The sequence below is a fragment of the Lepidochelys olivacea genome (assembly GCF_965140295.1).
Source record: "Lepidochelys olivacea isolate rLepOli2 genome assembly, chromosome: 14".
NCBI lineage: Eukaryota > Metazoa > Chordata > Testudines > Cheloniidae > Lepidochelys > Lepidochelys olivacea.
The window spans coordinates 6965453-6992972 of record NC_140424.1 but is presented as its reverse complement, the minus strand read 5'-3'; the positions used below and the strand labels follow the sequence as shown (position 1 = coordinate 6992972).

Genomic DNA, 27520 nt, shown 5'->3' with positions numbered 1-27520 from the left:
GAGCCATGAGCAGTGCTGTGTTGCTGACTCACCTTCCAGACCCCAGCAGCAGCTTCAGGGAAGACGCCCCCCGCCCCCCTGTGCCAGGCGAGGAAGGAGAGACACCATGCCAACAGCCTGCAAGCTCGTTTGTCATGAAAAACCAAAGCTTCAAGGCCATGTCAATTTCTTCCAACCCAAGGAGGAATGAGGATGGTCTTGGAGAGCCGGAAGGCAGTGCATCTCCAGACTCCCCTCTGGCAAGATGGACCAAATCCCTGCATTCCTTGTTGGGGGATCAAGATGGTGCCTATCTTTTTCGGACCTTCCTGGAAAGAGAGAAATGTGTGGATACCTTAGACTTCTGGTTTGCCTGCAATGGCTTCAGGCAGATGGACCTTAAGGATACCAAAACTTTAAGAGTAGCCAAAGCTATATACAAAAGGTACATTGAGAACAACAGCATTGTCTCCAAGCAGCTCAAGCCTGCCACTAAGACCTATATAAGAGATAGTATCAAGAAGCAGCAGATAGATTCTATAATGTTTGATCAGGCACAGACTGAAATTCAGAGTGTGATGGAGGAAAATGCTTACCAGATGTTTTTAACTTCTGATATATACCTCGAATATGTAAGGAGTGGGGGAGAGAATCCTGCTTATATTAACAGCAATGGACTGGGGAGCTTAAAAGTTGTCTGTGGCTATCTCCCAACCTTGAATGAAGAAGAAGAATGGAGCTGTGTGGACTTTAAAAACAAAATCTTGCCTTCTGTAGTTGGGCTATCCAGCAAGACTTTGAGGGTTACAGCAAGTGTCAGAGCTACAGAAACGGCTGAGAATGGATACAGGTAAGAAAACGCTATGTCAGAAATCTCCTTTTGTTTTGATTTTAATTACTTTGAGACTATTATTCTTTAAAAGGTTTGAGAAGTGGGTGTTCAGTCTTAGATGGTTTTAAAACAGAAAGCTAGCAACATAAGCAAAAAAAAAAGGTTTAAAAATGGTCCAGAAATCCTATTAGTTAAGCATGCCATTGGTAGATTCAACATAGATGCTTATCTCAACCTTAAATATTCAGGTATTTGGTTTTTTGTTGCTCTTCTGAACAGAAGAAACACTGTATTGTGCTGTTAAAGCTTATTGGCTCTTTCAGTTCTTATACACCAAAAACTTCATAGCAACTAGATGCATTAATTATTGCAGCAACTATCAAACATATGATGTGTAACGGTAAAGAGCATCTGTACAGGCATATGAAAAATGAAACCTTAGTTCACCAACTTCACCACTAACCGGTACTTAAGTTGATTGGTTACATGGAATGCAATTGTGTAGGAATGGAGCAGGAAATGTATGCACTTACTACCTAGTAAAATACATGTAAAGTTTGTATATGTAATATAAAATCTCTCTCTCATCACATTCATTACTGGTATCATGTCAAAGCCGTTCCAGATGGCTTTGAGTCAGTTGTATACAAGAGCATAAGATCTTAGCATCATGTAGCCATTCCAGGAATAGGGTTATAGTAGGTCTGGTATTCTCTTATTGGCAGTGTGCTTGAAGTTAAATTTATTAAAAGCTGGATCTGTGTCTTAATGCCAAGTTCAGAGTGTGTAGTGTCTGTTATGCGATACCAGAGGCAAAGTCTTCATTATGCACTTAGGCAGAGAGATTTCTGTGATACTGAGCCCTTCGTTTTGCTGTATGCTTTGTTGAAAAGGTGGAGTGAGGGGCAAGTAGCCCCTTACAAAATGACCATGATCATATTCCAAATGACTAAAATTGTCTTCTGAAAACTTATTTTCCCTCCCCCCACCCTTTCCATTAATGTGAACTATTGAATAAAGATCTGGGGCAAAGTGATCTGTTTTCAGTTGTATGCTCTGTCTGCTAGCACAGATGCAAGGAGTTTGTTTTTCAGTGTGGTAAGTGTTTGACATCTGGTTTACAGGAATGTTGAGAGCAGTTTCTGTGATTCATGGACATCAAAGGGCTTCAGGCTTCTATTTCAGTTGTATTCTGAGGGTGGTTGTAGGGCATCTCTCTGTTCCTTTCCTGCCCTTCAGAGAGGCTGCAGCAGCCTGGCTGTGGTGATCAAAGTGGATCCAGGGACTGGGGGGTTAATTCTTCTCTTACACCTGTGTACGTTTGGAGCGACTCCTCTGTGATCTATGGAGTTATCCTCCATCTTACATCAGTTTGACTGAGAGCAGTATTTGGCCCCTTGTCTCTTCTTGAGACCAGCTTTTTGAGGGAAAAAGAAAAGAAGTACTTGTGGCACCTTACAGACTAGTCTCTAAGATGCCACAAGTCCTCCTTTTCTTTTTGCGAATACAGACTAACACTAACAATGCTGCTATTCTGAAACCTGTCCTTTTTGAGGGAAGGGGGCTGTAGTGCTCTTCCATTTGAGGGAGTTTGCTGCTCTGAGAGCCTAACTGGCAGCCTATTTGTGGGGACATAAAAGTGCTGAGAGCCTCGCCCTCTTGCCCAAGTGTCATAGCTCCGCATCTACTGTTCTCCAGGACTAAAGTGTGCTGAGTTGTGATGTTCTGTTATCTTTTGGTCTTCACTGGAATTCAGTGACTGGTTGGGAATGGATTTAACATTCTACCAGTTGCTTCTGGCTCAAGAACTTTTTCATAACCATGACTAGTGTTGCCTTCCTGGCCAGGAGTACTGATGGCCATCATGCCTTGAGATTGCAGCTCTTTCAAGTGAAGCATATTTTTTGCTACTTAGATGTCAAATCTGCCCCCGGAGGTGAGGTGATGCTATCTGCTTTGATCACCTTCTCTTGCATTTTCAATAGCTTTTGAATCAAGATCTCTTGACTACATGGAGAACGCAGAGGTGGAGGTCAAGCTGAGATTCTTCCCAATCCAAAGGCCAGGAAACCTGTTTCCTTCCCCTTCTCCAAGTTATCCTTGTTCAAAGGTGTGGGTGTGTGCGCGGCTTGCCAGCTGGTAGCTCTGGGGTGCATGGATGAGTTGTGTATCACTATTCACTGCATTTAGGATTGGAACTTGAGCTTGGTAAAGAAGAGTCTTCACTGAGTGGTGGCCAAACCACACCTCCATCCTGGAGCGGGACATTCTGGGTAGTGCTTTGAATCCTGTGTAACTGCCTACATCTGCCACTATCTCCTAATAAATTTTAATTTAAGTATAAATAATAAGACAAAATATAGGATTAGAGTCTGGAAAAAAAAAGGGAATTTGGTGTGTATTAAGTATTGGTTATGTATGTGGGCTCCTGATGTATAATAAATACTTTGAGCTTGTTTCAAATTTCCCCCTCCCCTGAAGCACTACTTTGTAAAAGTATTAGATGTGTGTCTAATGGTTTTTGTGCGACTGCAACCCTCAAACCATTGAGTTTGTGTTGGACCCAGGAATGTAAGATGGAATCTGACCATTATTTGTATTTGGTTCTGAATTTATCATGCATATGTTTTACGTACATGGAACTTTAGAGTGCTGCCTTTATAATGTATTTTTATTCAATCCAAGGTGGACTCATCTGCCTCCCATTAAGTTCTCTGTTCTAACATCAGTGAGACTGGCCTTGCTTTAAATAAGTTTGGGCTCGCAGATGGCCCTCTGCTGGCTCAAAGTGCTTCCTGTCCTTTGAAAGAACTCGCTGATGGAGCTCATTTTGTGTGAAGTTATTGGAACCAAGTTTGGCTTCAATTATCAAAGTAAATGATGCCATTGTAAAGCTTATGTTTGAAGCAGTATTCTACAGTTAGAGCATGGAAGCTGTGATTAACGTTGTTTTGCTAATATGTATATTTTTAAGGGGTTTTGTACCCCTGTTGTGCCGCGATGCTTGTGTCTCAGTAAAATATTTAGTAAGATTCAGTCTTGCCTTGAAAAAACCACTGCTTGAGTGTTTTTTCTGTGTGTAAGTCTTTGGTTTAAACTGCCAGGCTGCTTTTTATTTCTGAGAGCCATAGGTTGACTGTGTGTATGCTCACCAAAAATCAGGGGTGCTGGAACAATGTGTATAGTGGGGGTGCTGAGCACCATTAAACCAAACTGTAAACCCTGCATATGATGGAAACCACTGCAATCCAGGGTGTGCTGCAGTACCCCTAGTTCCGGCACCTAAGCCAAAAGCGCTCCTAAATTGCATTGTTCTAACAGGGGATCCAGAAAAGAGCCCCGCCAAGTCTAGTCGCATTGTAATCCCTCTGTGATTTTCACCCATTGCCTAACATAATGTATAGAGAGCTACATGCTGTGTGTCATCTCATCAAGATAAGAGATAAGAATAGACTGAGAAACATCAGTCGTTCTCCTTGATGCTCCAGAGCAACTGCTACCTGACAGCTGAAAACACTTTGCATATTGAGTTTGAAGATTTTTGCGTATGTGCAGAATCTGCATCAGAGAACTCCACTTTCCAGAGGAATTTAAAATCCTTGAAGGCAACTTGATGCATATGGGTGCAATTACTGTAGTGTGGTCAAGTTTTTAAAAAGTTAAGCGTAAAAAAACCGCCCTAATCAGTTTTCTTAAAGTATATGGGAATTTCTATATGGAGCTATTCTGAATCTTTTTCTGCCTTTTTTTAATAAGATGATTAAAGACTAAGTAAAAGTATATGTGTGTGTTAACCAAGTTCTGAAAGGTGACATTCTTAATTATACTTGCACAGCGGTTCAGTATGTCTGTGGGGGGAGGAGGGGTTGGTTTTGGAGTACTCATCAATGAGTTAAACTTTATTCACATAGGGTAGATTAAAAGCTGACTTTAGAGAGATGAAGAAGGGCTTTTACACACACACACACACACTGAACCATCTTTCTATTAAGTGATTAGATAGCACTACTGATTTTTAATAGGGTTGCAGCATAATGATTAATTGCTTCTGTATTAGCATGATTAAATAGCGACACTGAACATGAAATAAAAGGACGGTACTTAAGACTCACTTAAAAGCAGGATTGCTTCAGTACATATGGTGAGCATCTTGAAACCGAATACTTTACAATAATAAGCCTAATGGGTCTGGGTTTTGTAGAAGCAAGACATTAAACAGTTTCCAGTAGAGTGATAAAAAGTAGAGCCTTCAGCCTTTCTGTGAGCTACCAAAGACTAGCAGCGGCCTAAAGAACGTCACTGGAACCTTACAAGCTGACTTGTATTAGTAAGGGGGTTGTATTATTTTAAAAGGACACTTTTTTTCTTTTTCTTTTTTTTTCTTTTTTTTTTTTGTGGTGGTGGTGGTAGGATAACTTGGCTTTCACAGCATGTGGAATTAATTTATCTTTAAGACTTGACTTCTTTCCTGTGGCATTCCTTACTATCTTCTATTTTTTTTTTTTTTTCACTTAAGAAAAAAGTGTCTTGATCTTCCCATTGAAATGACTTAGCATGCTTTGGAAAAGAATGTAATCCCAGCTGTGCTTAAATACCTGACTCTTTGCAACAAGGCCTCCTGCAAAGCTCAAGCCTGAAACCGGGGCCTAGAACTTCAGTCATGCTGTTTGCAGTAGGGCTCTCATACCAAAGAGGCCCATCTTCTCCCCCCCACCCCTTTGCTTAAGCCTTTGCAGAGGCTCATGTTTTCCCCTTGCTAGTGAAACAGAGGAATGCAACACAGCAGGGGAGTAGGGAAAACTTGTTGTTTGTGAGAGAACTGAGTTAAGACCACTGAAGAGGTCGAAAGTGTGTAACTGGGGCAAATGAAACAAAGGGACTAGAGATACTAGCAGGAGGGGAAGTGCTGCTTTCCATTAAGGCAGCTGGGCTGCTCACTTAAATCAAGCTGGCCTCATCCAATCCCAGAAGCGTTGGGGTGGGGGTGGGGAGTTTGAAAGACCATTTAAAAACCTGCAGAGCATGCTATCCTGTTCCTGAGGCCCCCAAGTGCTGTGTAAGTGACCCTAATTATTAAAATCAGTAGACCTTATCAGATAATGAGGTTCTGCTTTGATACACAAACTCAAAAGCTTAACAGCCAAGACCTGCATTTATATATAAACAAATATACGTCTGAAAACCCCTTGGCACAGACCACTTACCACAGATTGAAAAGTTTGTAACTGAATTTAAACTCTTAAAAGTTGGAATCATTTTGACCTAAACATTGTCCAGTGATTAGGTGATCAGGGCACCTGGGTTCTCCACCTAGCTTTGCAATACTGTGACCTCAGACGTGTTAGGTCAGACTTTACGGAAGTGTCTGCTAATTCTTGATTTCTCCATTTTTGGATACCCAACTTGAGACACCCAAGGCTATTTGTTTGTTTTTTATCCCTCCCCAATGGTGCACTGATTTTAATTGGCACTAAGCACTCAGAACTCCTAGGCACCTCGAGGTGTCACCAAAAGTTAGAGTACTCCTTGAAAACTGGCTTTGTAGTTTCCCTTTTTGTAAAGGGGGCACCAGGCCACTCACCTTTTGTAAAAGCAGTTTGAGATCATATTGTTAAGATGGCTTGTATAAGTGCTTATTATTTATTAGTAATTCTAAAGCTGGTCTGATGTCAATGGTTCCAGTCAGTTATCTACGATGCCTGAAAGAAGAGGTGGTAACATTTTCAAAAGCACCTAAATCCTATTTTTGGAAGAGTCTTGGGTATTTAGTGGTTCAAGCCCTAATGACTTTCTGTGCTCTAAGGGCCAGATTTTTAAGGGTATTTTGGTGCTTCTGAGATTTTCAGAAGCACTCTTTTGAAAATCCCACTAGGTGCTTAACTATATCTTTTGGCACCAAATACCTTTAAAAATCAGGCCTCAAATTGCTTCTGAAAATGGGATGTTGTGTATGTCTACACAGCAAAAAAAGACCTGCAGCATGGCTGAGGCTGGCCTGTGTCAGCTGATTTGGGCTTGTGGGACTTCGGAGCTAAAAATTGCAGTGTAGACGGGTGGCATGCCGCCTAGGCTCTGAAACACTACAAAGGGGATGGAGTCTCGGAGCTCGGGCTACAGCGCAAGCCTGAATGTCTGCTCTGCTATTTTTATTCCTGCAGCCAAAGCCCCTGAGACTCAGTGCTGGGGCTTTTTACTACAGTGTAGATGTACCCTTAGAGTCCCAAATCCCTTAGGTGCGTTTGAAAATCTTGTCCAGAGTGCTCAGCCACCTGCTTGATGTTAGTGTTTTATGTAGAGAATGGTTGGTGACTGTGTAGTTCTTGGTCAGTCTTAACTCTGTGTTAGCTGTCAAGATAAACTTCTTGTGGACTGTGAGAACCCAAGCATTCCGAGCGTCTACTGGACGTAAAACAGCGGATGGATAGCTTTTAAAGACATTCATTGTGTCTTACATGCACACTAACCATGAGTATGATGCTAACCTGTACTTTTTTCAGATGTAAAAATAACGCAACCCCTATTTTGCTTGTCCCTAGGTCATTCAAGAGGAACGATCCTATTAACCCATACCATGTGAATTCTGGCTATGTTTTTGCCCCCGCAACTAGCGCAAATGATAGCGAAATATCTAGTGATGCCCTGACTGATGATTCCATGTCAATGACGGACAGTAGCGTGTAAGTATTCCACTTTAGCAAAGTCCTTTGGAATTTACCTCTCGAAAACTTAACTGCTGATGTGCCACAATGACTTGCCAGCATGACGGTTCTATCATTTTAATACTGTTTCCACTTTTTCCATTGGATGAAATCACTGGAAGGCATCTTAAGTCATCCAGAAGTATTGCTGATCACTCTATTTACTCGGTTGTCCCAGATATTGGGTGCAGTAACAGTGGTGGGTAGTTCTTCCCTTTTTGTTTGTTGCCACTTTGCAACAATTCTCATTTTAATCCTCAACTGAGCAAATGTGTGTTCTCCCATATGATGAAAGAATAGAATAGAAATACTGCTGCTAACACATGGAATGTATTTATATTTCATTCACACCTTTTATTTGAAGGCCAAACCATTGTCATTTTAAAAAAAAAAACAAAACAAAAAACTTTCTACAGGAATTGCTTTCTGTAATTAGGGTTCACCAGTAATGTCAGAATCAACACTAACAGGGTTACTGACCTCCAGGGACAATAGCTGCACATTACGATCTTTCAGAGAATTGTTTGAATGGAGCTTTATGGATTAAAATGTCAAGAGTTTTAAGAGCCTGTGGAGGAGAGGAAGGATGGTCCTGTGGCTAAAAACCAAGCTTGAGAATCATGAGATCTGGGCTCTGCCACAACTTGCTGTATAACCTTGGACAAGTTGCTTAACTTCTCAAATGGGGATAATGATACTTTTCCTTCCTCATGGGGGTGTACTGAGACTTAATTCATTAATATCTGTAAAGCACTTTGAGATCCTTTAATGAAAGGCAATATAATGAAGTGCAGGTCACGCCACCGAAATGGACCAAGTCCTCTGGAAAAGGTGTTTGTTAAATAAAATAGTGTGTTCAAGGCCTTAATCTCATAAATGCAACTCCTTCAATGTCTCTGTTGGATGAGTAGAGTGTATATTCCCCCCCCCCCCCCGACCTGCTTGCTGGCTTTTTAAATCACCAGTCTGCTGCCTGATGATGTACACACGCTTTAATGGAAACCAGAGCAGATTTTTTACAAAACATCCTAGATGCACAAACAAATGTGCTGTTTTTTTTAAACGCACATGTGTGTTTTGAACTGATGATATGGAAGAAATAGCTTGTTGTCCCACCGGATTCTCTTATTGAACAATATTGGCATTAAATAAAAGAGCTGAATCATAGGGTGACTTCTTTATTTCATCTTACTGGCTCTAGTTGTATGTGATCATGTGTCAACAGAGCATTCATTGGGTTAGTCATTTCTGGACCAATGTAGGGTCACTTGGGATTCACAGGGCTAGGATTATACCCTCTCTTCACAGCAATGCCAATTGTAGGCCTTATACAGATGAGAGCACTGAGTGAGAAATAAAGTGCATGGTGGATGAAAGGCTTAACTGAATCGCTTTCAGCCTATTGTTAGTCTAGGGGAGCTTAGAGGGGATAAGAGGGTAGCAGGCCGCTTTGAAATTTACTTGAACAAGTGAATAGGAGCTCCCCATAAAGCAGTGCATGAAAGGAGCCTGGCTGTTTTTTCCTGCCATAACAATAGCCAGTGCAGACTGTGAGGAGCTTGGGGAAGCTTGGCTGATTAAACTGCTGGGAGCTTCAAGGGGTTTTTTTTGGGGCTGGGGGAGAATGAGAGTAGAGGGGGCATGTGTGGATTTCAATAGAATGCAGGTTTACATGGTGTTACGAGACAAACCTAGAAAAGTAATAGTTTCTGCTACAAACTGAGCCAGTCCCTGAACCTTTGAAAGTGCAAGACTCCCTCTAGCCATACTTACTCTGTGGGGGTGGGAATGGCCCGACTACTGGAAGTGGTGGTGTGTGGGGGGTGTTTAATTTTTCTCTCAAGTGTGTGCGCGCGCAGGGAGGTAGAATAGCTAACCTTACAAAATTACCATAGCTAAGGCCTGATGTAAGTAAAGCTGCCTCTACAGAAACTTCAGCAACTATTGCCAATATTGTAATGTAACATGCATAAAGTGTCTGGGATTAGTTCTCTTCTCTGCCGGGGATTATGTAGAAAACAGACCTTGCTAGAGATTCTGAAGTCTTTCTAAAAAGTTCTGCTGGGTGAATTACCATCATTGTCCCAAGCTGTGACTTGGTGGTTTTTTCTTGCTGCAAGTGTGTAGCTCTCCCTCTTTAACACATGGCTCACTTTTACTATTAAACCAGTGAAAATGTAAATTAGCTCCTAGTTGAGTTACTCCCTGTTTATACTGATAAGAGCAGAATTTGTCCCATAAAGCCTATGTCAGTCATTCCAGTAAAGTGAGGTATTAATTTTATAAAAAATCTTCTATTGAATTGCAACTAGAGGTAAAATTACCAAACAATACACACCCTGTGTGTTTTAGTTTTGTTTTTTAAATGTCAAGTATAAATCTAATTTTGTAATAGCCACAAAGCATCATGCAAATTTCCCTTTCTTGATTGGGGGAGGGGAAGAGGAAAGGGATTTTTTTTCTTTTTATTTGCTTATATCTTATTTATGGATTTACTTTGGACACAGGGGAATGCTGCTGAGCGAACTTCAAATATTACCTTATCTTACAAACCAGGCTTTTGATGTTGGCAAGATCAGAGGCTTGTTTCAGAGCCGTTGCCAAATGAAGATGGGAGTGAATGCATATGCGCATGAGTCTGATATTTCAAAGCAGCAGTAAAACTACATTCAGGTTAGGCCAGGCACATCTGAGTCAAAAGGCTAAGATAATTGGCTCAGTTTAAATGGCAGCTGACTGGAAAGAAGATTTCAAACTAGTGTTTCCCCCAGAAAGAGATTGGCTTAGCACCAGGCTGGGGAGCTGAAATGTTTATACTATTTAGTGCCTAAACTCTGTAGCTCCTCAGCCCACAGCTTTTAGTAGCCAAGAAATGTGAGTGCAAATGTTTACTGCTGGAGGAAGAGAAGGTTATATTGAAATGACCTATCTGAGGAACTCTGTTTTTAAAAACAAAACAAAACACCCCCTCCTCGCTCCAAATAGTAACCCTGTGCTATGCACTGTAACCTCTGGCAAAGCCTAACCCTTTAAAATAAAAGGCACTTTCTAGTTGTCACTGTGGTCTATACACATTTCAGCTTCAGATTTTTCTGTAATATCTTTTTCTTACTGCACCCAAGCTGGCTGTAAACTCCCAACTCCAGCTGCATGTCTTGCCTGTAATAAGTGATTGCCCATTCTTGTTTCCCCCTTAAACCTGGCATCGTCCCCTGTTCCCCATTGTATGTGGAAGGCCTACATTTTAAAAGTAGACATCAAACCAACTACAAAATTGTCTCTCTTCCTTCTTTAGAAGGCCTGATTCTCCCAAGGCTGCTAAGAAACCTTACCATCTCAGTGAAATGTCTTTCCTTTTTTAAAAACTGTATCTTGCACCTTGTTACAAGCTGTAAAATTCTCCTGATGAGTTGTGTTTACAGTAGTGAGCAAGGAGCTGATCCTGACTCATGCAACTGCATTGAAGAGAGAATCAGGCCCCCTTCTCCCTAGTCCATGTTGGTGTCCTCTTTTCCGTACCTTTTCTGGAGTTACCCATGCCATATACACCCCACCCTCCGCCCCTTTGTTGCCTTCCACCTGCAGCTATCTCATTGCGGCTCTGAACGAGCCTGACAGTGGCTAGACAGGTGTTTGTATGCTCGTTTCCAAGCCACTGTTGTCCGTTGTCTGACAGCTGCCTGGGCTGCTCTTAAAGAACAAAGGTACCATGCTCGGAAAGTCCTGGCTGCTTATTGACTGAAAATGGTGCTGGCTCAAAATTCTTCCATAACACGACTCAAAAGCGGTTAACTTTAAACCAACTCAAACCAGGCACGTCTAAATGTAGATGGAAATTCTGCTCTACAGTCCCCTTTTGTGGCTGATAAGTGAGAGATGCCTGTTTACTATGAGGCAAATCATCCCAGTTTGGTAGGAGCTACGTCCCCAAGGGAAGCAAATTCCAACTGGCTTTCCGTCACATCCTCCCACTACTGCCCCCAGGGCTGGGGCTGGAGGTCCGGCCTTTAAAGGCTGTAGTCCCCAAACCGGAGCACTGAGCGTTTGGAGGGATCGGTCAGACATGGCAGTGGAGCCGTCCTCCTAGCCCTTGCCACAGAGTGCCGTGGCCAAGATAAGCAGGACTGGGGTGAGCAGTTCTGGTTGCATGTTTCTGCTGATTTTGGAGGGGAACAATACTATAGACAGTGGGTCCGTTCCCTTCCTCGGCTATCTCCTCTGTCATTGGAGCCCTGAACTCGTGGACTTCAGGCAGGGATGTTGCAGGGCAGGCTTATCTTCTACCCCACCCCAGCTCGCCTCCATCCATTTTGTTGCATTTGGGTTAGTGTTTGTGGAGGCTTCCGTGTGTGTTTTATGTACAGTACTAGCCCAGGCAGGTGGATACCTGACATGCTGCTTAATAATACGAAGGCAGACGGTTTTACCCTGATGGAAAAGGTGCAGGGGTCTTTAATTCCTCTGGATGGAAAGTCTCATTTAAAACACCCTCACCTTGGTAACCCTCAAAAAAACAAAATCCCTCTCATCCAATCCAGGTGACGAGCATTGACCTGGGTTTTTATTTTCTCCCATCCTTCCCCATCTGCCCCCATAACTGCTGCTCAACCTGGCTACAACCCAACCCGTACTCATGTGTTGTTGCGAGGGGGAGGGCCTCCAAGCCAAGTTCAATAGATATTTTCATAGTTTTATTGCCCCTTCTTTAATCATGAGCATAAACGTTTACTGCTTGCGATAATGACTGATAACCCTGGTCGTGGTACGGAACTGTGCAGACAGATGCTATGCGTGATTCTTCAGAGTGTGTTCCCAAATGGGGCTGTGTGCCTGAGCTGCTGCTCTTCTTTCGAGACCTACCTGAGGCAGAATTGAGGGCAGATTTTCATTAGGAACTGAACGGAGCACTCTAAACTCACTTTGCTTGTGACATAACCGTCTCCAGTGATGATTGTCCACCCTGTTAAATCATTGCCCCAAACGTCTCTTCCCTTGACCAATGCTCTGTTCTGTCTGGATTTTCCAAAGTTTCAAACAATAAACTGGTTTGACCTTTTTCTTCAGTCTTTGCTACTCCATATCGCTTGTGAATTAGTCGCTTTGTAATGGAAACTTAGAAAGCACTAGGCCAAGACTTTCACAGATGACATGGGGTTGTGCACCTCAACATTTGGGTACTCAACTAAAGAAACTGTAATGGGGCCTGATTTCCACCATGTCGTGTCCCCCCTCCCCCCCATCCCCTTGTGGGTAGATGCTTGGCACTTTCTGAAAATTTGGCCCCTTCAAATTGAAGCATGCACCTGCATACGAAAAGAATCACTGGTCACTTTTTGGAAAAATCTTGGCCTTAGTCCTTTCACTGTTGTGAGAGTGGGAAGTGCCATGCTACCATAATGGTGGTAGATCTTAAAATGGGGTGTGTGTGTGAGAGAGATATGAGGGTTTGGGGTTTTTTTGGGGGGGAGGAAAAGAGTGGTTGTGTGGGAGGGGAGATGGTACAGAACGGGAGAAGTGCATAATAGCACTCTGGAGTGTAGTCTTCTCAACTGGTTTTGAGTGGAGCTTATAGTCTACCCTTCCATAAGGCCTTACATCCAAGGACTTCAGAGCACTCTACAAATATTAATACTTAAGTGTTACAGTACCGTGTTGGATAGGGAGGTATTATCTCTTATGGATTTGAGGGGGTGGAGAGACTGGAGCACAAAAACTATGGTTGCTCCTCAAATTTGTGGGAAATCTGAAACTAGAAACTCATGATTAGCAGCCATGCTTTTCAGCCATTGGACTATCCCGGCTCAAAGTTCATTAATTCATGGAGGATAAGTCCATCAATGGCTATTAGCCAGGATGGGCAGGGATGCAAAACCATGCTCTGAAGTGTCCCTAAACACCCCTTCCCAAAAGCTGGGAATGGGTGGCAGGAGATGGATCACTTGGTGATTACCTGTTTTGTTCATTCCCTCGGAAGCACCCGGTATTGGCCACTGTCGGAAGACAGGATACTGGGCTAGATGGACCATTGGTCTGACCCAGTATGGCTGTTTTTATACTCTTAATACTAATGTGGGTAAATCTTTGCATGGCTGGATGACAGCATACCTCATTGCTAGAGGAAAAATTGTTTGTTGTCTTGATGGCAATTTTCATAGCTCTTCTCACTTTGTCTGGTATTTTTTTGTGTTCTGGGGTTTTTTTTATTGCTTTATCCCAATGGGCTGATATAGCCAAGAAGAAGAATGATGTCCCATAGCTTTAGGGGCCTGTGTTCTGTTGTTGCACCTTGTAATGACTTTACTGGGTTGTGCATGACACCCCGAAGTTAGAAGAGGCATCTTGGGTCCCACCCGGGGGGGGGAAGCCCTTTGTGACCAATAATTTTTTATCTGCAGAATGCTGCCAATCTATGAAGTGCTTTAGACCTAAGAAGCTCCCCCAAAACTGCCTACAATCTATGGTGACATACAGAACAAGTGTAATGAGTGTGTGAAACCTATTACTGTAAGGCCCCAGTCCGGTACAGTCTGTGTACAGGCAGAGCTCTGTTGAAGTCAGTGGGACTGCAGGGATCTGTCCACATTCAGCTGCCTACATGACTGGGGCCGTAGCTTGCTCTGCAACTCTTGCCCAGCTACTGAACATCCAGGCCGAGTGACTTAGGCTTGATTTCTTTTTTCAGAGGCATTAAACATCCATAGACTTACTGACTTCAGTTGGCATCCTCAGTGCTCAGGACTTCTGAAAATCAGGCCCCTCAGTCTGTTTAGACTATTTCAAAGAACATGGAGGGGGCTTGCTGGGAACAGTAAAATGATCAGATAATTTTGCATTCTGTCTTCTGTTTTGGAAAGTACTTGCAATGGTCCATTGACTTACAGAATAATAAGTTGAAATAAATAAGCCTAGGATATCCTGGTTGACTGTGACTTATCTTTCCATTTGCAGAGATGGAATCCCTCCTTATAGACTTGGGAGCAAGAAGCAGCTCCAGAGGGAAATGCATCGTAGCGTTAAGGCCAATGGTCAAGTTTCTCTACCTCATTTTCCGGTAAGTTTGATGCAGAGTCCTCTGAGAAATGGCTGGAGAGAAGGCCCTCTAATAATGCTAGACATTGCAACACCTGGAAGAGTCTGGGAGAAATCATTGCGGGTTTACAGGGAAGACCGGAAAATGACTTCCTTCTCATCAGCTTGTTGCATCCTTTTGTCTCTGAATACAAAGATTGACAGCCTCAAGAAGAGAAGCTAATAGATGGGTCAGCTCTTCAGCTGGAGTCAACAGAGCTACAGAAATGGAGAGGGACCTGGTTTATTATTCTTACTGCCATTGGCTTGAGGTCTTTGGGCTTATTCTGTAAACATATAAACCCAAACATCAGCTTAAAATACTCCTGAAAAGTTTGCTTGCATAGGTCACTGGGTGGGTTGTGTGTAAGGTTTTTTGCATTTCTCTGGATTATTGAGTAGAGCTCACTTTCTAGGTTCAAGCTGGGAACGTCCCATCTGGTTGATTGTACAGACATGGACATGGCTGCTTGGGTACTTTCTCCCCTCCCCACCCCCCCAACACACACTCTCTCTCTCACACTCACACACGGACCACTTTCACACCTTCTGTGCTCTGATGACGGTTGTGCTTTGCTTTTTCTGTACTGCCCCAAGACTTCAAAAACACAGTTGGCAGTTAATAGGATTTACTGGTTTCCCAAAAGAGAAACATTGGTAGCCAGTATGTGCCTTCTAATAATAATAATAATAATAAAAAAACAACTTTGTGCCTTGGTTTTGAGGAAATCCAGTTCTTTTAGTTGTGTTGCTCCTGAAAACTAACTCATTGACTTGTTAATTCAGTGCAGACTTCAGGAAGGTGCTGCTGGTTCTTGCAGTGAATAAACTGTTTACACAGACAAGTAGAAACATATCTTGTCTTGAGATTAATATTCCAAAATTCTTCTTTCTTAAGCAGCAAGACATTTTAGATAGTGTTTCTGGTGTGTGGGGGGGTATGTTGGATTGAATGGGGATTTTATTTTTTGGGGGGGAGGGTATTCTTCACCCCCTTCTATAAAGGAAGTTCTGTAGCCTGAGCTTGTAAATTAGATTATTTTGTCCCAGGGCGTGCAAATCGACTTTCTCTGTAAGGCAGTGCTTTGATCAGGGACTGAATAGAGCCTGCTTGTGTAAGAGTGACAATTTCCAGCAGAGTGGCCTTTTTCTACCCTCACATCATTTCTGGAGCTAAGTGGTTGTCGGAGAGAGGCCCTGCCTCATCTGGTGGGTAGTATGTGAAAGAGTTGCAGTTCAGCTTTCTGCTCTTCTTCCCTCCTTCCCCCGCCCCCCCGAAAAAAAAGGGCAGAGGGAAACTAGGGGTGAGGGTGAAGAGTGGGGTGTGTTTTGGGGGAGAAGATGACAGGAAGGAGGAGGAAGAACTCTGGTGGGTGGTTTTTCTCTCTCTCTCTCTTTTCTCCCATGTTTGCTTCTTTTGGCAGAAATTCTCATTTGCCTTTTTGTATTCTGCACTTGATTTGGAGATGTTCCCTTTTTCCCTTGATAGAGCTGCTTGAGGCAGCCAAGCTCAGCAGTGTAGCACTACTCGCCTGCAGCAGCTTTCTTCATTTTCTGTACAAAGAGATTGGGGGGGGGGGGTGGGAAGGGAGATCTAGGACACTGTTGAGACAACACTACCTCAAAGGTGCCCAGTGTGTAGCCAGGAAATAAATTACCAGCACTTCTCTGATCTGCAACCGTTTGACTTTTTTTCTCCCTTTTTCTCCCCCATCTTATTTTTTTTTAATTTCCAACTCCTTTCTGTTTATACTCACTTTATTCCTTCAGTTAAAGGCTCTCCCTCCCACCTCAGAGGGGTTTTTTTTTTTTATTTGATGTTTGACAACAGTCTTTGAAGATTTTCTACTTCAGAGTAGCTACTGATGGGCTGGTTGTACTACAGAGAGAACAAGCGGGGTTCCTCGGAGTGCGACCAACTGCTCCCGCCGAAGGCGAACGCTAGTGGGAAGGATGTCACTCCATGAGACCACAGCACTAGCTCATAAAAATCCAGAGCAGGCTATGCCTACTTGCGCTAGTCTCTTCATTCAAACATGGAGACACAGCAAGCATAGCGGGGCCAGAAATGCTGCTCCAGCTAAGCTTCTGCAGCTTGCACTGCCTGCGAAACATGGTTTATCCCTTTTGTCCCCGCTCTGTGTAGAGAACCCACCGTCTTCCGAAGGAAATGACCCCTGTGGAACCAGCTACCTTTGCTGCTGAACTGATATCCCGGTTGGAAAAGCTGAAGCAAGAGCAAGAAATGATGGATAGTCTGGAGGAGAGGCTACAGCAAATCAAAGAGGTAGGAGGATTAAGCCCTCTGGAGCCTGTGTGGTGCTTGTAGCTTGCTGATCCAACATCTTTCTTGGGGTTGGGAGGGAGTGGCATGGCCTGCCTGCACTTCGTGTAAGGGGAAACCGCTTTCCTTTGCAAGCTGTATGTTGCATGCTTTAATGGTCTGTCCTTAGTACCTGTGTGTCTACTGTCTAGCAGCAATGCAAGCTCTGCTTTCCCTGCTAACCTAGTGGGAAGAGCCCCCGCTCCAGGGCAGCCGGCACCCCGTGCTTTTTATTTATTTCTTACTAATGTTGCACCTTCAAGGAAGAAGAGAAGGAGGGATCAGAGCTACCTGCCAACACACAGACCAATCGGGAGGCAGCAGCCACTCCGCATCAGCAGCACCCACTCACTCTCCTGCCATCCGGCAGCTATGAGGAGGACCCGCAGGCGATCCTAGATGACCATCTGTCACGAGTGCTGAAGACTCCCGGCTGCCAGTCACCCGGCATGGGACGACACAGCCCCCGCTCCCACTCCCCGGAACGCCTCCCAGGGGGCAAGCCACAGCCAAGCGCGGCCTCGCCAGCTGCCTGCAGCCTCATCAGTAAAGGATTCATCACCAAGCAGACCACCAAGCACGTCCACCACCACTACATCCACCACCACACCATCCCCAAGACTAAAGAGCAGATAGAAGCCGAGGCAGCACAGCGGGTCCAGTGCTTCTGTCCTGGGGGCAGCGACTACAACTGCCATTCAAAATGCAAGAGCCACTCAAAAGGGACAGAGCTTCCGCTGGAGCAGTTTGGGTAAGTTACAGGAGTTTCTCCATAGGAGCTACTTGTCCTTTCAAAATGTATTTCTCAGTAAGAGGGAGGTGGGATGGATGCAGAAAACCATGTGGAATTAGCCCCTTAAAAACAGGGCCATTGGGAAGTGTGGTCATGACACGAGTGCAGGATATTAACGATGCCTGCTGGGGGCGGGGAATCCTGTCCCTGGTGTCTCATCCTTAGCAGAACCGGCTCGCTGACGAAGAGGAATGGCAAAGTAATGGATGGCGTCGCCCTGCCGGCCGGGGAAGCAGGGCTATCCGTAATGCCCGGGCTCCAGCTACCTGGGGGCGAGGCAGATCGGTCACAGAACGTCTGGCAGTGGATGCTGGAGAGCGAGAGACAAAATAAGCACAAGCCTCATAGGTAAATATACAGCTGTCTACAGCAATATCACTCCCGGTAAATATTTATATATTACATAGGCTGTCTATTTTTACAATCGCTAAAAACAAATGAGACTCTTTGCTCCTCCGGTTTAATATAAAAGCCATTCTGCAGAACCAGAAAAACCACAAAAATGTCATGTTTTTGGCAGTAAACCCTTTTCATGTTATGACAGACTTTGGGGAGGGAGTGAGCAGAATAGGAGCTGCTATTGAAGTCATATTTTCCAGCTTTCATAAGCCGGTTCCTTTCCTCTTCTCTTCTTTTTCCCCTACCCCACTCCGCCCCCCAGCACACAAAGCACAAAGAAGGCCTACAATTTGGAGTCCACCAAAGGGATCCCCAGTGAGCGCATGGCCCGCCACCACCTCTGGGGGAACAACAGTCACCCACGCGGGGCACAGCCTGCCCACCCGTTCGTCCAGGATCCCACCATGCCTCCGCTGACCCCGCCCAACACTCTCGCCCAGCTGGAGGAAGCCTGCCGCAGGCTAGCGGAAGTGTCCAAGCCTCAGAAACAAAGGTAACTTACAAAGGGGAATGGCGGGGGAGTGAGAGTGAGAAGTCTCCTGAACTTTTCCAGCCCTGAGTGCCTCATTTTATTGGTTCTCTCTGATAGGCAGACGCCCCCTGCTGGGAATGGGTGTGAATCGCCAATATGTCTTTCTTTAGGAATGGAATGGAGGAGCCTTCTTTCAGGCTGCTTGTTTCCTTCTTCCCTCAGGCTCCTCGCCATCTCCCAAGGGGCATTACTGGCTGGTGGGCACGTGAACGTAGCAAGCTAACAGTAGACATCCAGGTGGCTAGAAATTTTATGTGATGTGCATGTAGCCTTGCCTTCCAGTGTAGGAAGAGCTCCAGATTTGTAATGGGAGGTGGGGAAGGCGCATTGCAACAAAACATAACTAAGCCCCAAAAGTGACCTTTTTTTCCCCAGTCCTCAATAGTTTGAATTCCACGTTCTGCCTCTCACTATCATAATGGATCTAATTTGTTGTCTAGAACTAACTCAGCTACATACCAAGTGTTGAATTAGGTTGTTTATCATGCATTTGGATATGGAAGGGTAAATTATTCCATAGCATTCTTAACTCTTCCTTTGATTGTGTTTTGATGCAAAGAGGAAACTTAATGCCCCAGAAGACTTCAATTAAGAAGATGTATTTTAACTTAATTTTTTTTGTTTGTTTATCCCCCAACTTCAGATGTTCAACCTCAAATCAGCAGAGGGATCGAAACCACACATCTGCTGTTCAGGGGGGAAATGCCCCTTTTTGCAATGCAAGTCTAACTACAGAAGAGTACGTACATACATATATATATACACATTACATGTATTTCCATGGCCTTTAATTATACTTGCATTAAATGGATGGCACTTTGAAAATAGAAGACATCTTTATATCTGAAGTTTAGTCTTTCAAACATACTTTTGTTCTCTCTTATAAAAAAAAAAAAAAGATATTTTCAAATCTTGTTTCTGATTCTTTTTAACTTGCGTTCCTGTAAAGTGGACAAAGATTGGATTAGTCTAATTACAGGATGGTTCTTTTAACAAGAAATCTGCTACAGAGAGGTCTAAATAATTAAAATTTTCTTTTTTACCCTCTTCATCTTAAGCAATGAGCAATGTTTGAAGTCCAGACTAAGCCACCTGACTAGAGTCTTTCTTTCATTTTTAATTGGTTGACCTTAAATCCACCAGCTGTCTTTGCTAGGAGCTTTTTTTCTGAAGCCACTCTACAAAGACTTAGAACAAATTAGGAGGACTACATTACTGTGGACTAACACTTCGTGACCTTTTGACATGCCAAGTATACATTGCCTCAGAAGTAGTTCTGGATTTAGCTCCTTGGCATTCACTGCACTGTTGCTATTTTGTTATGTAGTATTTTTTTATTATTTCTTAGGTGTTCCTCATTTCAAGTGACAAGGTCCACTTTATTTTTGCCTGGTTGTTCCCAGCTACAGTAATGCTACCTGTGCATTCAGGACAAGTAATCTTAGTGCTTTGAGCAGTTTTTGAATGGCAGGCTTTGAAATTCCAACAACACCCATTAACGAGTGTATACCTGGAGCAAAACACTAAACTGTTGTTCTCTGCCATATAGTTTGCATGAATGAAAATGGTGCGAGTTGTCTTTGTGACCTTCGAAGACCAGACATGCAAATAGTTAATTTGGCTTAATGGAAATGTGTTTAGCATAATGGTTAGAGCCCTAAGCACTGGGGGTTACTGTTTGATCCTCATCAGACCATGTCATCGCTGCCCCTCATCCATAAAATGGAAACAGTTCCCTACTGCACAGGTGTGCTCTGCGGCATATTTCATGAATGTGCCTCAGCTGCTTAGAGATCCTCTTATTATTTGTATTAGCGTGGCGCCTAGAAGCGGACCAGGACCCTGTTGTGTTAAGTGCTATACAAACATGGCACATACGTTTGATTTCGTTGCATCGGACTTTCAAATTGATCCCGGCATCAATCTGGTTGCCATTGTCTATAGTAGAAATATTGGACAGCTGTGATGTCTTTGTTTCCAAATGAGAAACATGCTTTGTTTTTTGTTGCAGTCACAAAGAGCCAAAGAAACTCCCAGTGGTTCACGCCTCCCAGTCCAGCGAGTTGGTTGTCACTTATTTTTTCTGTGGAGAAGAAATACCCTACAGGAGGATGTTAAAGGCCCAGAGCCTGACACTTGGGCACTTTAAAGAGCAGCTGAGCAAAAAGGGAAATTATAGGTAAGAATCTCGTGGTTTCTTTTGTCTGCTGAGACTATGAACCAAAATAACCAGCAAATATGTTTCTGTAAACCCGCCCACAAGGGAAAAGTTGCAGCACCTTTTCCGGGAGGTTGGCTGCACTGGCTCACTGAACTCTCTTCTGTCCTTTTCCAACTCCCCCACCAAAGCCAGGGTGGCTTAGAGAGGCAGGCTTGGGTACTATGTTGCCTGAACTTGGCCTTGTCTCATGGATCAGTCAGCTTGGCTGATGTTCCCCCCGACGTTTGTCCCCCAAGAACTGCATAAGAGAACACTGATTGGTCATAGGCAGCTATTGCCTGCATGCTGACTCCCACAAAGAGGAAAGATGCTCTTGTGGTTAAGGGGCTGGACTGGGACTCTGAGAGATCTAGGTTCAGTTCCCTCTACCTCTGATTTCCTGCCGGACCTTGAGCTTAATCTCTCAGTTCCTCCATTCCCCACCTGTAAAATGGGGGTAATGGCACTTCTCAGCTTCACAGGGGCGTTAATATTTGTGAGATACTTGGCCTCCTTTGGCAGAACATCCATATAAGTAAGGTAGATTCATTCTGGGGTTGGGGATGTGAGTTGCTTTCAGAAATTTTCTTTTCAACCTAGTTAACAACCTGCAGATGCTCTTGGCCTGTTTCTAAACTCCTTTCAGCTAGAAATACCAAGCCTTGGAGGATGAATTCCATTGAATGACACTTAAAAAAACCCTATCTTCCCGCTCCTCCTTATAGCCATCCATATGGATATAAGGAATTCTAATGGTCTAAGATTGTGTCTGGTATCTGCAGCTTAGAAGCCGGTTTCCCGTTTGCTGCCTTCTTGTAACGTTCATTCCAATTGCAGTGGCTTTGTCCTCAGTTATTTTTACTGTACTAGCCAAATGGATCTGATCAGCAATTAACTGACCATGTCCTGTTGGTCAACGAGACTCTTTCATCTCTACAAAGGAAACAGCCAGGTTTAAGTATTTTTAAACTTTGTTTTGAATTCGGCACTCCTCCAAGGTGCCAGAGGGCGCCCTTTGGAGACAGAAGTCACAGAAATGTCAAAATACAACAACTTTCCCCAGGTGGCTTCACCAGTGAATCTTCAACCTGGTGGCTTTCTGTTTTATGTGGATGCTTGTCCAGTGGTGCTGGGGTTTTGAGACATCCATATTCCCCATCCCTCCCAACTGCCATCAGATGGCAACAGCTTGTAATTGCTACCAACTGGATGTGAACTGGCAACCAAGCAGTGCAAAGGATGTCTCTCCTATTACCCCCGTTCTCTCAGCAGCCATTTAGTGCCTCCAGAACATCTCATTCGGTTTCCTATGAAATTCTTTCTTGTGATGCTAGGGTGCTTGAATATGATATTAAAACTTCTGTGGCCTTAAAGCCCCTGCAGGTGCAATTATTTGTGCCTTGTCAGACTGTAATTACTTTAGAAAATGTTTTTAAGTGACTGACAAGGATGAAACAATGTTTTGCTTAGATCTCTCCCCTTTACACCTGGGTAAAGACAATTCAGAAATTTATAAAAGGAACTTGGGTAGGTGCCCAGTATTTTATCTTGCACAGACACAAGGTGAAACTAATTACACAAATGTGTGTACCTCCAGGGAATCATTTTGATCTAAGCTTTGACTTTTGGCTGGACTTTGAGTGAAACTGCAGGTGACCTTCAGGGAAGAGGGCCGTACTACCCAGAGTAGTGTGTGTGTCTCTGTGCTGGGGAGTAAGTAAGTAGACTGCTTTGGTCACATCTGGCATTGATTTCTTTTTAAGGCACACTTAATAAGCATGTCTTTGAAGCTTTTGCCTTTCATTTAATGCACAAAGACGTGCATAAATGGTCGACTCTCAAAATTCTTTATTGATTGAATCAGTTTGCAACATGGGTACCTAAGAGCTCTATTATTGCTCCCTTTTCAATGCCAAAGTCATATGTCCGACTATGCAGCGGGATATTCACCCAGCACATTGTTTCAGTCTTTTTCTTAAAAATAAATAAATAAAATCAAATAAATATAATACTGATGGCGTTAACAAAAAACAAACACACACGCAAACTGGGTGGTGTCGGGTAATCTCAACATGGCCGCAGTTCAGAACAGCAACACAGGCCTACTTGATTCTATTGGTGCCAGATGTCAGGGGGGAAAAAGAAGCAAAGCTTGCCACATAAAACATGTTTGAATGGAAAGCCCATTTCTGTGAGCAAATAAGGGCAGAGCAACTTGTTTGAAGATGATGTGGGGGAGGATATTGCTTTGCTTCTCTCTCTTCCCCTTCTCTCTTTCTGTCTCTGAAATAAGGTTGTAATTATGTAAAAGGTCATAGCATGTTTTCTTAAATAAAGATGCAGTGTTCAAAGAAAAAAAAATTAGTAAACACCAGCAGAGTTTGTTTGTGGAGGAAGTTATTGGGAAAGCAGGCTGCCCTCTGAAAGAGGGGTGGGGATGGGGAAAGCCAGGAGAAAGTCCTCAAAACTCATTCACAGTTTTTGCCTTTTGGTTTTGTTTTGGGCTTACTGGCTCATGGAATTACAGCCCTGACCTGCACCATTGAAGTCAGTGCGAGCTTTGCCATTGACTTTAGTGAGTGTAGGTTCAAGCTGTATATGAAGAACTTAAATAAGAACCATTTTCATGACCGAACCATTAAAAACACAATGCTGTACATCAATCCAACTGGGAATGACTGAAAAGTAAATGTACCTTGACTAAATATAGCTGTTTCACTCACCCCTCTTCTCTCCCTACCTGATTAGCTCACCTTAAAAAAGAAATTAAAAACGTATTGTTACTGGGTATTTAGTTTTTAAATATTATTTTTATAGCAAACTCATTATTCTAAAACTGCCCAATCCATGTTTTTAATAAAGTGAAAAATCCAAGTTCAAATTTTTGGGGGATCCTCCTATAAAAGTTTTATGACCTTTAACCCTTCAACACCTTGTTTGAAAAATTACAGAGCAGGGGATTTTTTTTTTTATTTTTTTTTTTAAATCTTATCTGAGGAGGATTTTCTTTTGCTGGCGATACGCTCTCTTTAAAAAGCACTTTGTGATCTGGAGAGCAGGGCAGATCGGAGGAGGTGTGTGGTAGCAGACGGGCAGGCTCCTTAAATGCTAACCTTCTGAATGGAAGCCCTTCATTTGTGCATATGCAATTAAGCAGCCTTAGAAGGAAGAATGCTAGAAAAGGGATAAAAGGAACCTTTAATCAAGAAGCTGAACGGTCTAATTCGGGATAATAGAGGGGTCCTTACTGTTTGACACAAGAGGGGTGGGGGCGCTTTTTGTCTGGGTGAGCACTGGCTTCATGATCTAACGACCCAGAGCAAAAGAGAAGGAATGCAGGACACTTCTACTTGACCTTCCAGTGTCAAATATTGCAAGCTTGACCAAGATTGCTCTTTGCATGCGACCAGCACGAAGCATCAGAGAACAAACACAGCCATATCTGTAACTTAAAAGTGGAAGCATGGTTTTAGTTTTGTTAAATGCAAGGTGCCCTGTTTCACAAACTGGACTAAGGGAGAAATGCCACATACATAGTCTTGTTTTGGAGAAAGCACGTTACAGACTTTGAGCTACCGTTTTTTTTGTGGTTTTTTTTCCTAAAAAGCCTTTTTTAATAAAAGCTTCTCAGTGCCATACTGTGCTCCAGAATTTATGCATGAAAGAAAGGAGAACAAAAACTAGTTTTTTATTTTGTTAAGTAAGATGTTTGGCCAGAGATTGCTCTGCTTTTTATTTTCTCTTGTTAAAAATATCTGCTGCCAACACGTATAACTTGTTCAAGGCACTGTCCCTGTGGTGCCCTATTTTATTAAGCAGTATACTCCATTCCTTTGCTCTTCTTCAGAGCTGCTTGGCTGGCTGTAGTTGCATCCATTCTAAATCGAATACTGGCAGATGCATGCGAACAGATCACTTGTGAGTTATGGAGGGTTTTAATGGTATTGGACCCGGTTTTCTTTGTCAGTTATCTTGTTACACTCATGTGAAAGGAGAATCGGACCCTTTGGAAATGTTTGCTGCTCTTATCTAAAAAGAATTATAAAGTAACACTTCATTATTTAAACTGCTTCCCCCCTCCCCCCTTCTCCCTCAGGTATTATTTCAAAAAAGCAAGCGACGAATTTGACTGTGGTGCAGTTTTTGAAGAAATTTGGGAAGATGACACAATTCTGCCCATGTATGAAGGAAGGATTCTTGGGAAAGTAGAGAGGATTGATTGATGGCAACTGTGTTTCCTTGACACAACCCTAAGCTAAAGATGTCTTTGGACACACAACAATAGCAGCAGCAACAGCAACAAAAACTTTTGAAGGAAAGTTTTGAACCAATGAAGAAGAAAAAGTGAGGCCTATGAAGATTTTGCCAAATTAGCCTTGGCGGGGGGGCGGGAAATGGCATTTGTTATTCGTGAGTTGGGTACTGAGATGATTTAAAAAAAAACAAACCCTGAACTATTTATTAAAAACATGACCACTGTTGGCTATTGAAGATGCAGCCCACGTTTGAGAGACTTCCATACATAATATATGACTTCCTGGGGATCTGAAATCTATGGACTAAGAGAAACGGTGTATAGCTTACCTTACCAGTAATCCTTACTGATATTTATTGAACAGTCTGTTTTCCCTTAAGTCCAGTTTATGGATATGCTGCTTTAACAATGGTGAAAAGAGGGGATGTGGGGGGGAGAAGGGGAAAGTGTTGAAGGGGTTAATTTTTTATGTCCCAGTAGCTCCAACTTGGGAGTTCGGCGATAGGAGCGCATTAATAATTCCTACCACTTTAAAGGGAGTCGGGTGGGGGAATTATACTGTGCCCAGTATTTCTCCAACTGAAGATAAAATTCCTTTTCTAAAGAAATAATTTTTAAAAAATTTGTCCTGCCATTCACTCATTTAGAGATTTGGTGCATTTTTAATCCAAGCTGCTCTAATTTGTAATAAAGGTCTTTAAGTGGTAAATATGTTAGATGCAATATAGTAACCGCGATTGGTTTCTGTCCCTGGGGGGTGAGGTTTTTTTCTTTTTGTTACTCTCATTGTGTGGGACTCCATGTTATGTCCAGTGCCTATCTTTTGCAAGGCAGACTGTAGCAAATCCCAAACCTAGGAGGAAAGCTGTAAGAGAAGCCAGACAGTTTTCATTTACGTGTTAACACACCAAAAGGACACATTGCAAAAGCCAGGTTAAAACCCAGATGTGTATTCCACATAGCTAGCTATCTTTTTGTTTGTTGGTATTCTACTTCAATGATAGGACATCTTGTATTTAAACTACATTCACATATGACGGTGAATTTTCCGATGCGGTTTTTTTCCGTCTTACCTAAATGACACCCTTTCAAGCCAATGGGAGTTGTGGGCTAAGCTCCTTGCAACACTTTGAAAAGCTTCCTCGTGTGTGAGTGGGTGTGCACGTGTGAGTGGGTGTGTGTGTGTTGGGACAAAGCAACCCTTTTCCAAGAAAGACTTTGCATTTCTACATTTGGGTTTTGTGTTGATTAACTTAATCTGTGCATTCTGTTTGCCATTGCTATTTTGTATAATACGTCTGTATATATTGTAGAAAATGTATGGTCGAAGAAATAATAATACACTATCTCTAGTGTTTTAAAATTTATTCAGTACAGTACCTGTGCCTGCATGGTGTTACTTTGCCATGTGTTGCCCTATATTCAGGGTTCAAGCTTTCCCTTGTTTGTTTAAGGGGTTTATGTATAAATATATTTTATGCCTTTTATTACAAGTCCTGTACTCATGACTTTTGCGATGGCATTTTGTTCTACTTATACTGTAAATTATGCATTATAAAGAGTTTCATTTAAAGAAAATTACTTGGTACAATAATTATTGTAATTAAGAGATGTAGCCTTTATTAAAATTTTATATTTTTCAAATTAATATTGTCTGATTTGTAATGTATTAGGTTTATGGTTTTGAATGATGGTAGCATCTTCTACCATTCTGCCTGAGCTCTGATCCCCATTGTATTTATGGGCTATCTCTGCCCTGAATAGCTGCGATCTAAATAGACAAGACAGACAAAGAGTCAGGGAGAGGAACTATTACTCTTATGAGAGATGCAGTAAGAGCTAAAGGCTAAAATTTTCACACACACAGTCCCATTTTCAAAAGTAACATGAGCACTTAGGAGTCTAAGGACATGTCTATGGGGGGAGAGGGGAGGACACTCCAGAAAGTTAAGGCAAATCAACTAAAGGTGTGAAGTCAACCTGCATCAATTAAAGCCTATTAATCCCCTGTGTAGATGTCTCATTCAGGAGTAAAGTGGCCTTAGATTGCTGTAACTTAATCCTCCTCCAGGTAAATCTCATTGCCTAAATCCTACAGATTTTTCACTCAGTGATTTAGGAGCCCAAGGGAGTTGACCCATGTTCCCACAAGAAGCCTATGACAGCCAGGAACTGAATCCAGATTGCCTGGGTGCCTGTCTGATGCTTTAACCACAAGCTCCTCTTCTCTAACGTTATGGTGCAGAAACTTGTTTTAGGGATGAACAAGCCTCATTAGGCCCTATTCATCATCCCTGGTGGAAGTTACTGGCTTCAGTCGTGTTACACCAAGGATGAATCTAACTCCAAGCAATCACCGACAGGCCTCAGAGTCTCACACAAGTAACTCTTGAAGAGTGATCATGGGAATGCCTTCGGTCCGTTGTGTTAATCTTTTTCTT

General features: G+C 42.9%; 1 protein-coding gene across 2 annotated transcripts; it reads left to right on the top strand.

Moving 5' to 3' along the window:
• Positions 1 to 5: 5 nt before the first annotated feature.
• AXIN2 (axin 2) lies at positions 6 to 26723 on the top strand (the record flags this gene model as incomplete). 2 transcript variants are annotated; one of them, XM_084647483.1, is made up of 10 exons in its annotated part: positions 6 to 829; positions 7348 to 7488; positions 14458 to 14560; positions 16724 to 16864; positions 17164 to 17651; positions 17862 to 18041; positions 18355 to 18585; positions 19268 to 19363; positions 20636 to 20803; positions 24921 to 26723. In XM_084647483.1, 10 exons carry the CDS (start codon positions 6 to 8, stop codon positions 25045 to 25047), a joined length of 2499 nt encoding a protein of 832 aa, XP_084503609.1. In that variant the 3' UTR covers positions 25048 to 26723. The 2 variants fall into 2 exon arrangements, with proteins under 2 accessions (XP_084503609.1, XP_084503608.1); XM_084647482.1 differs by having other exon boundaries at positions 17859 to 18041.
• Between the last annotated feature and the right edge of the window lie 797 nt (positions 26724 to 27520).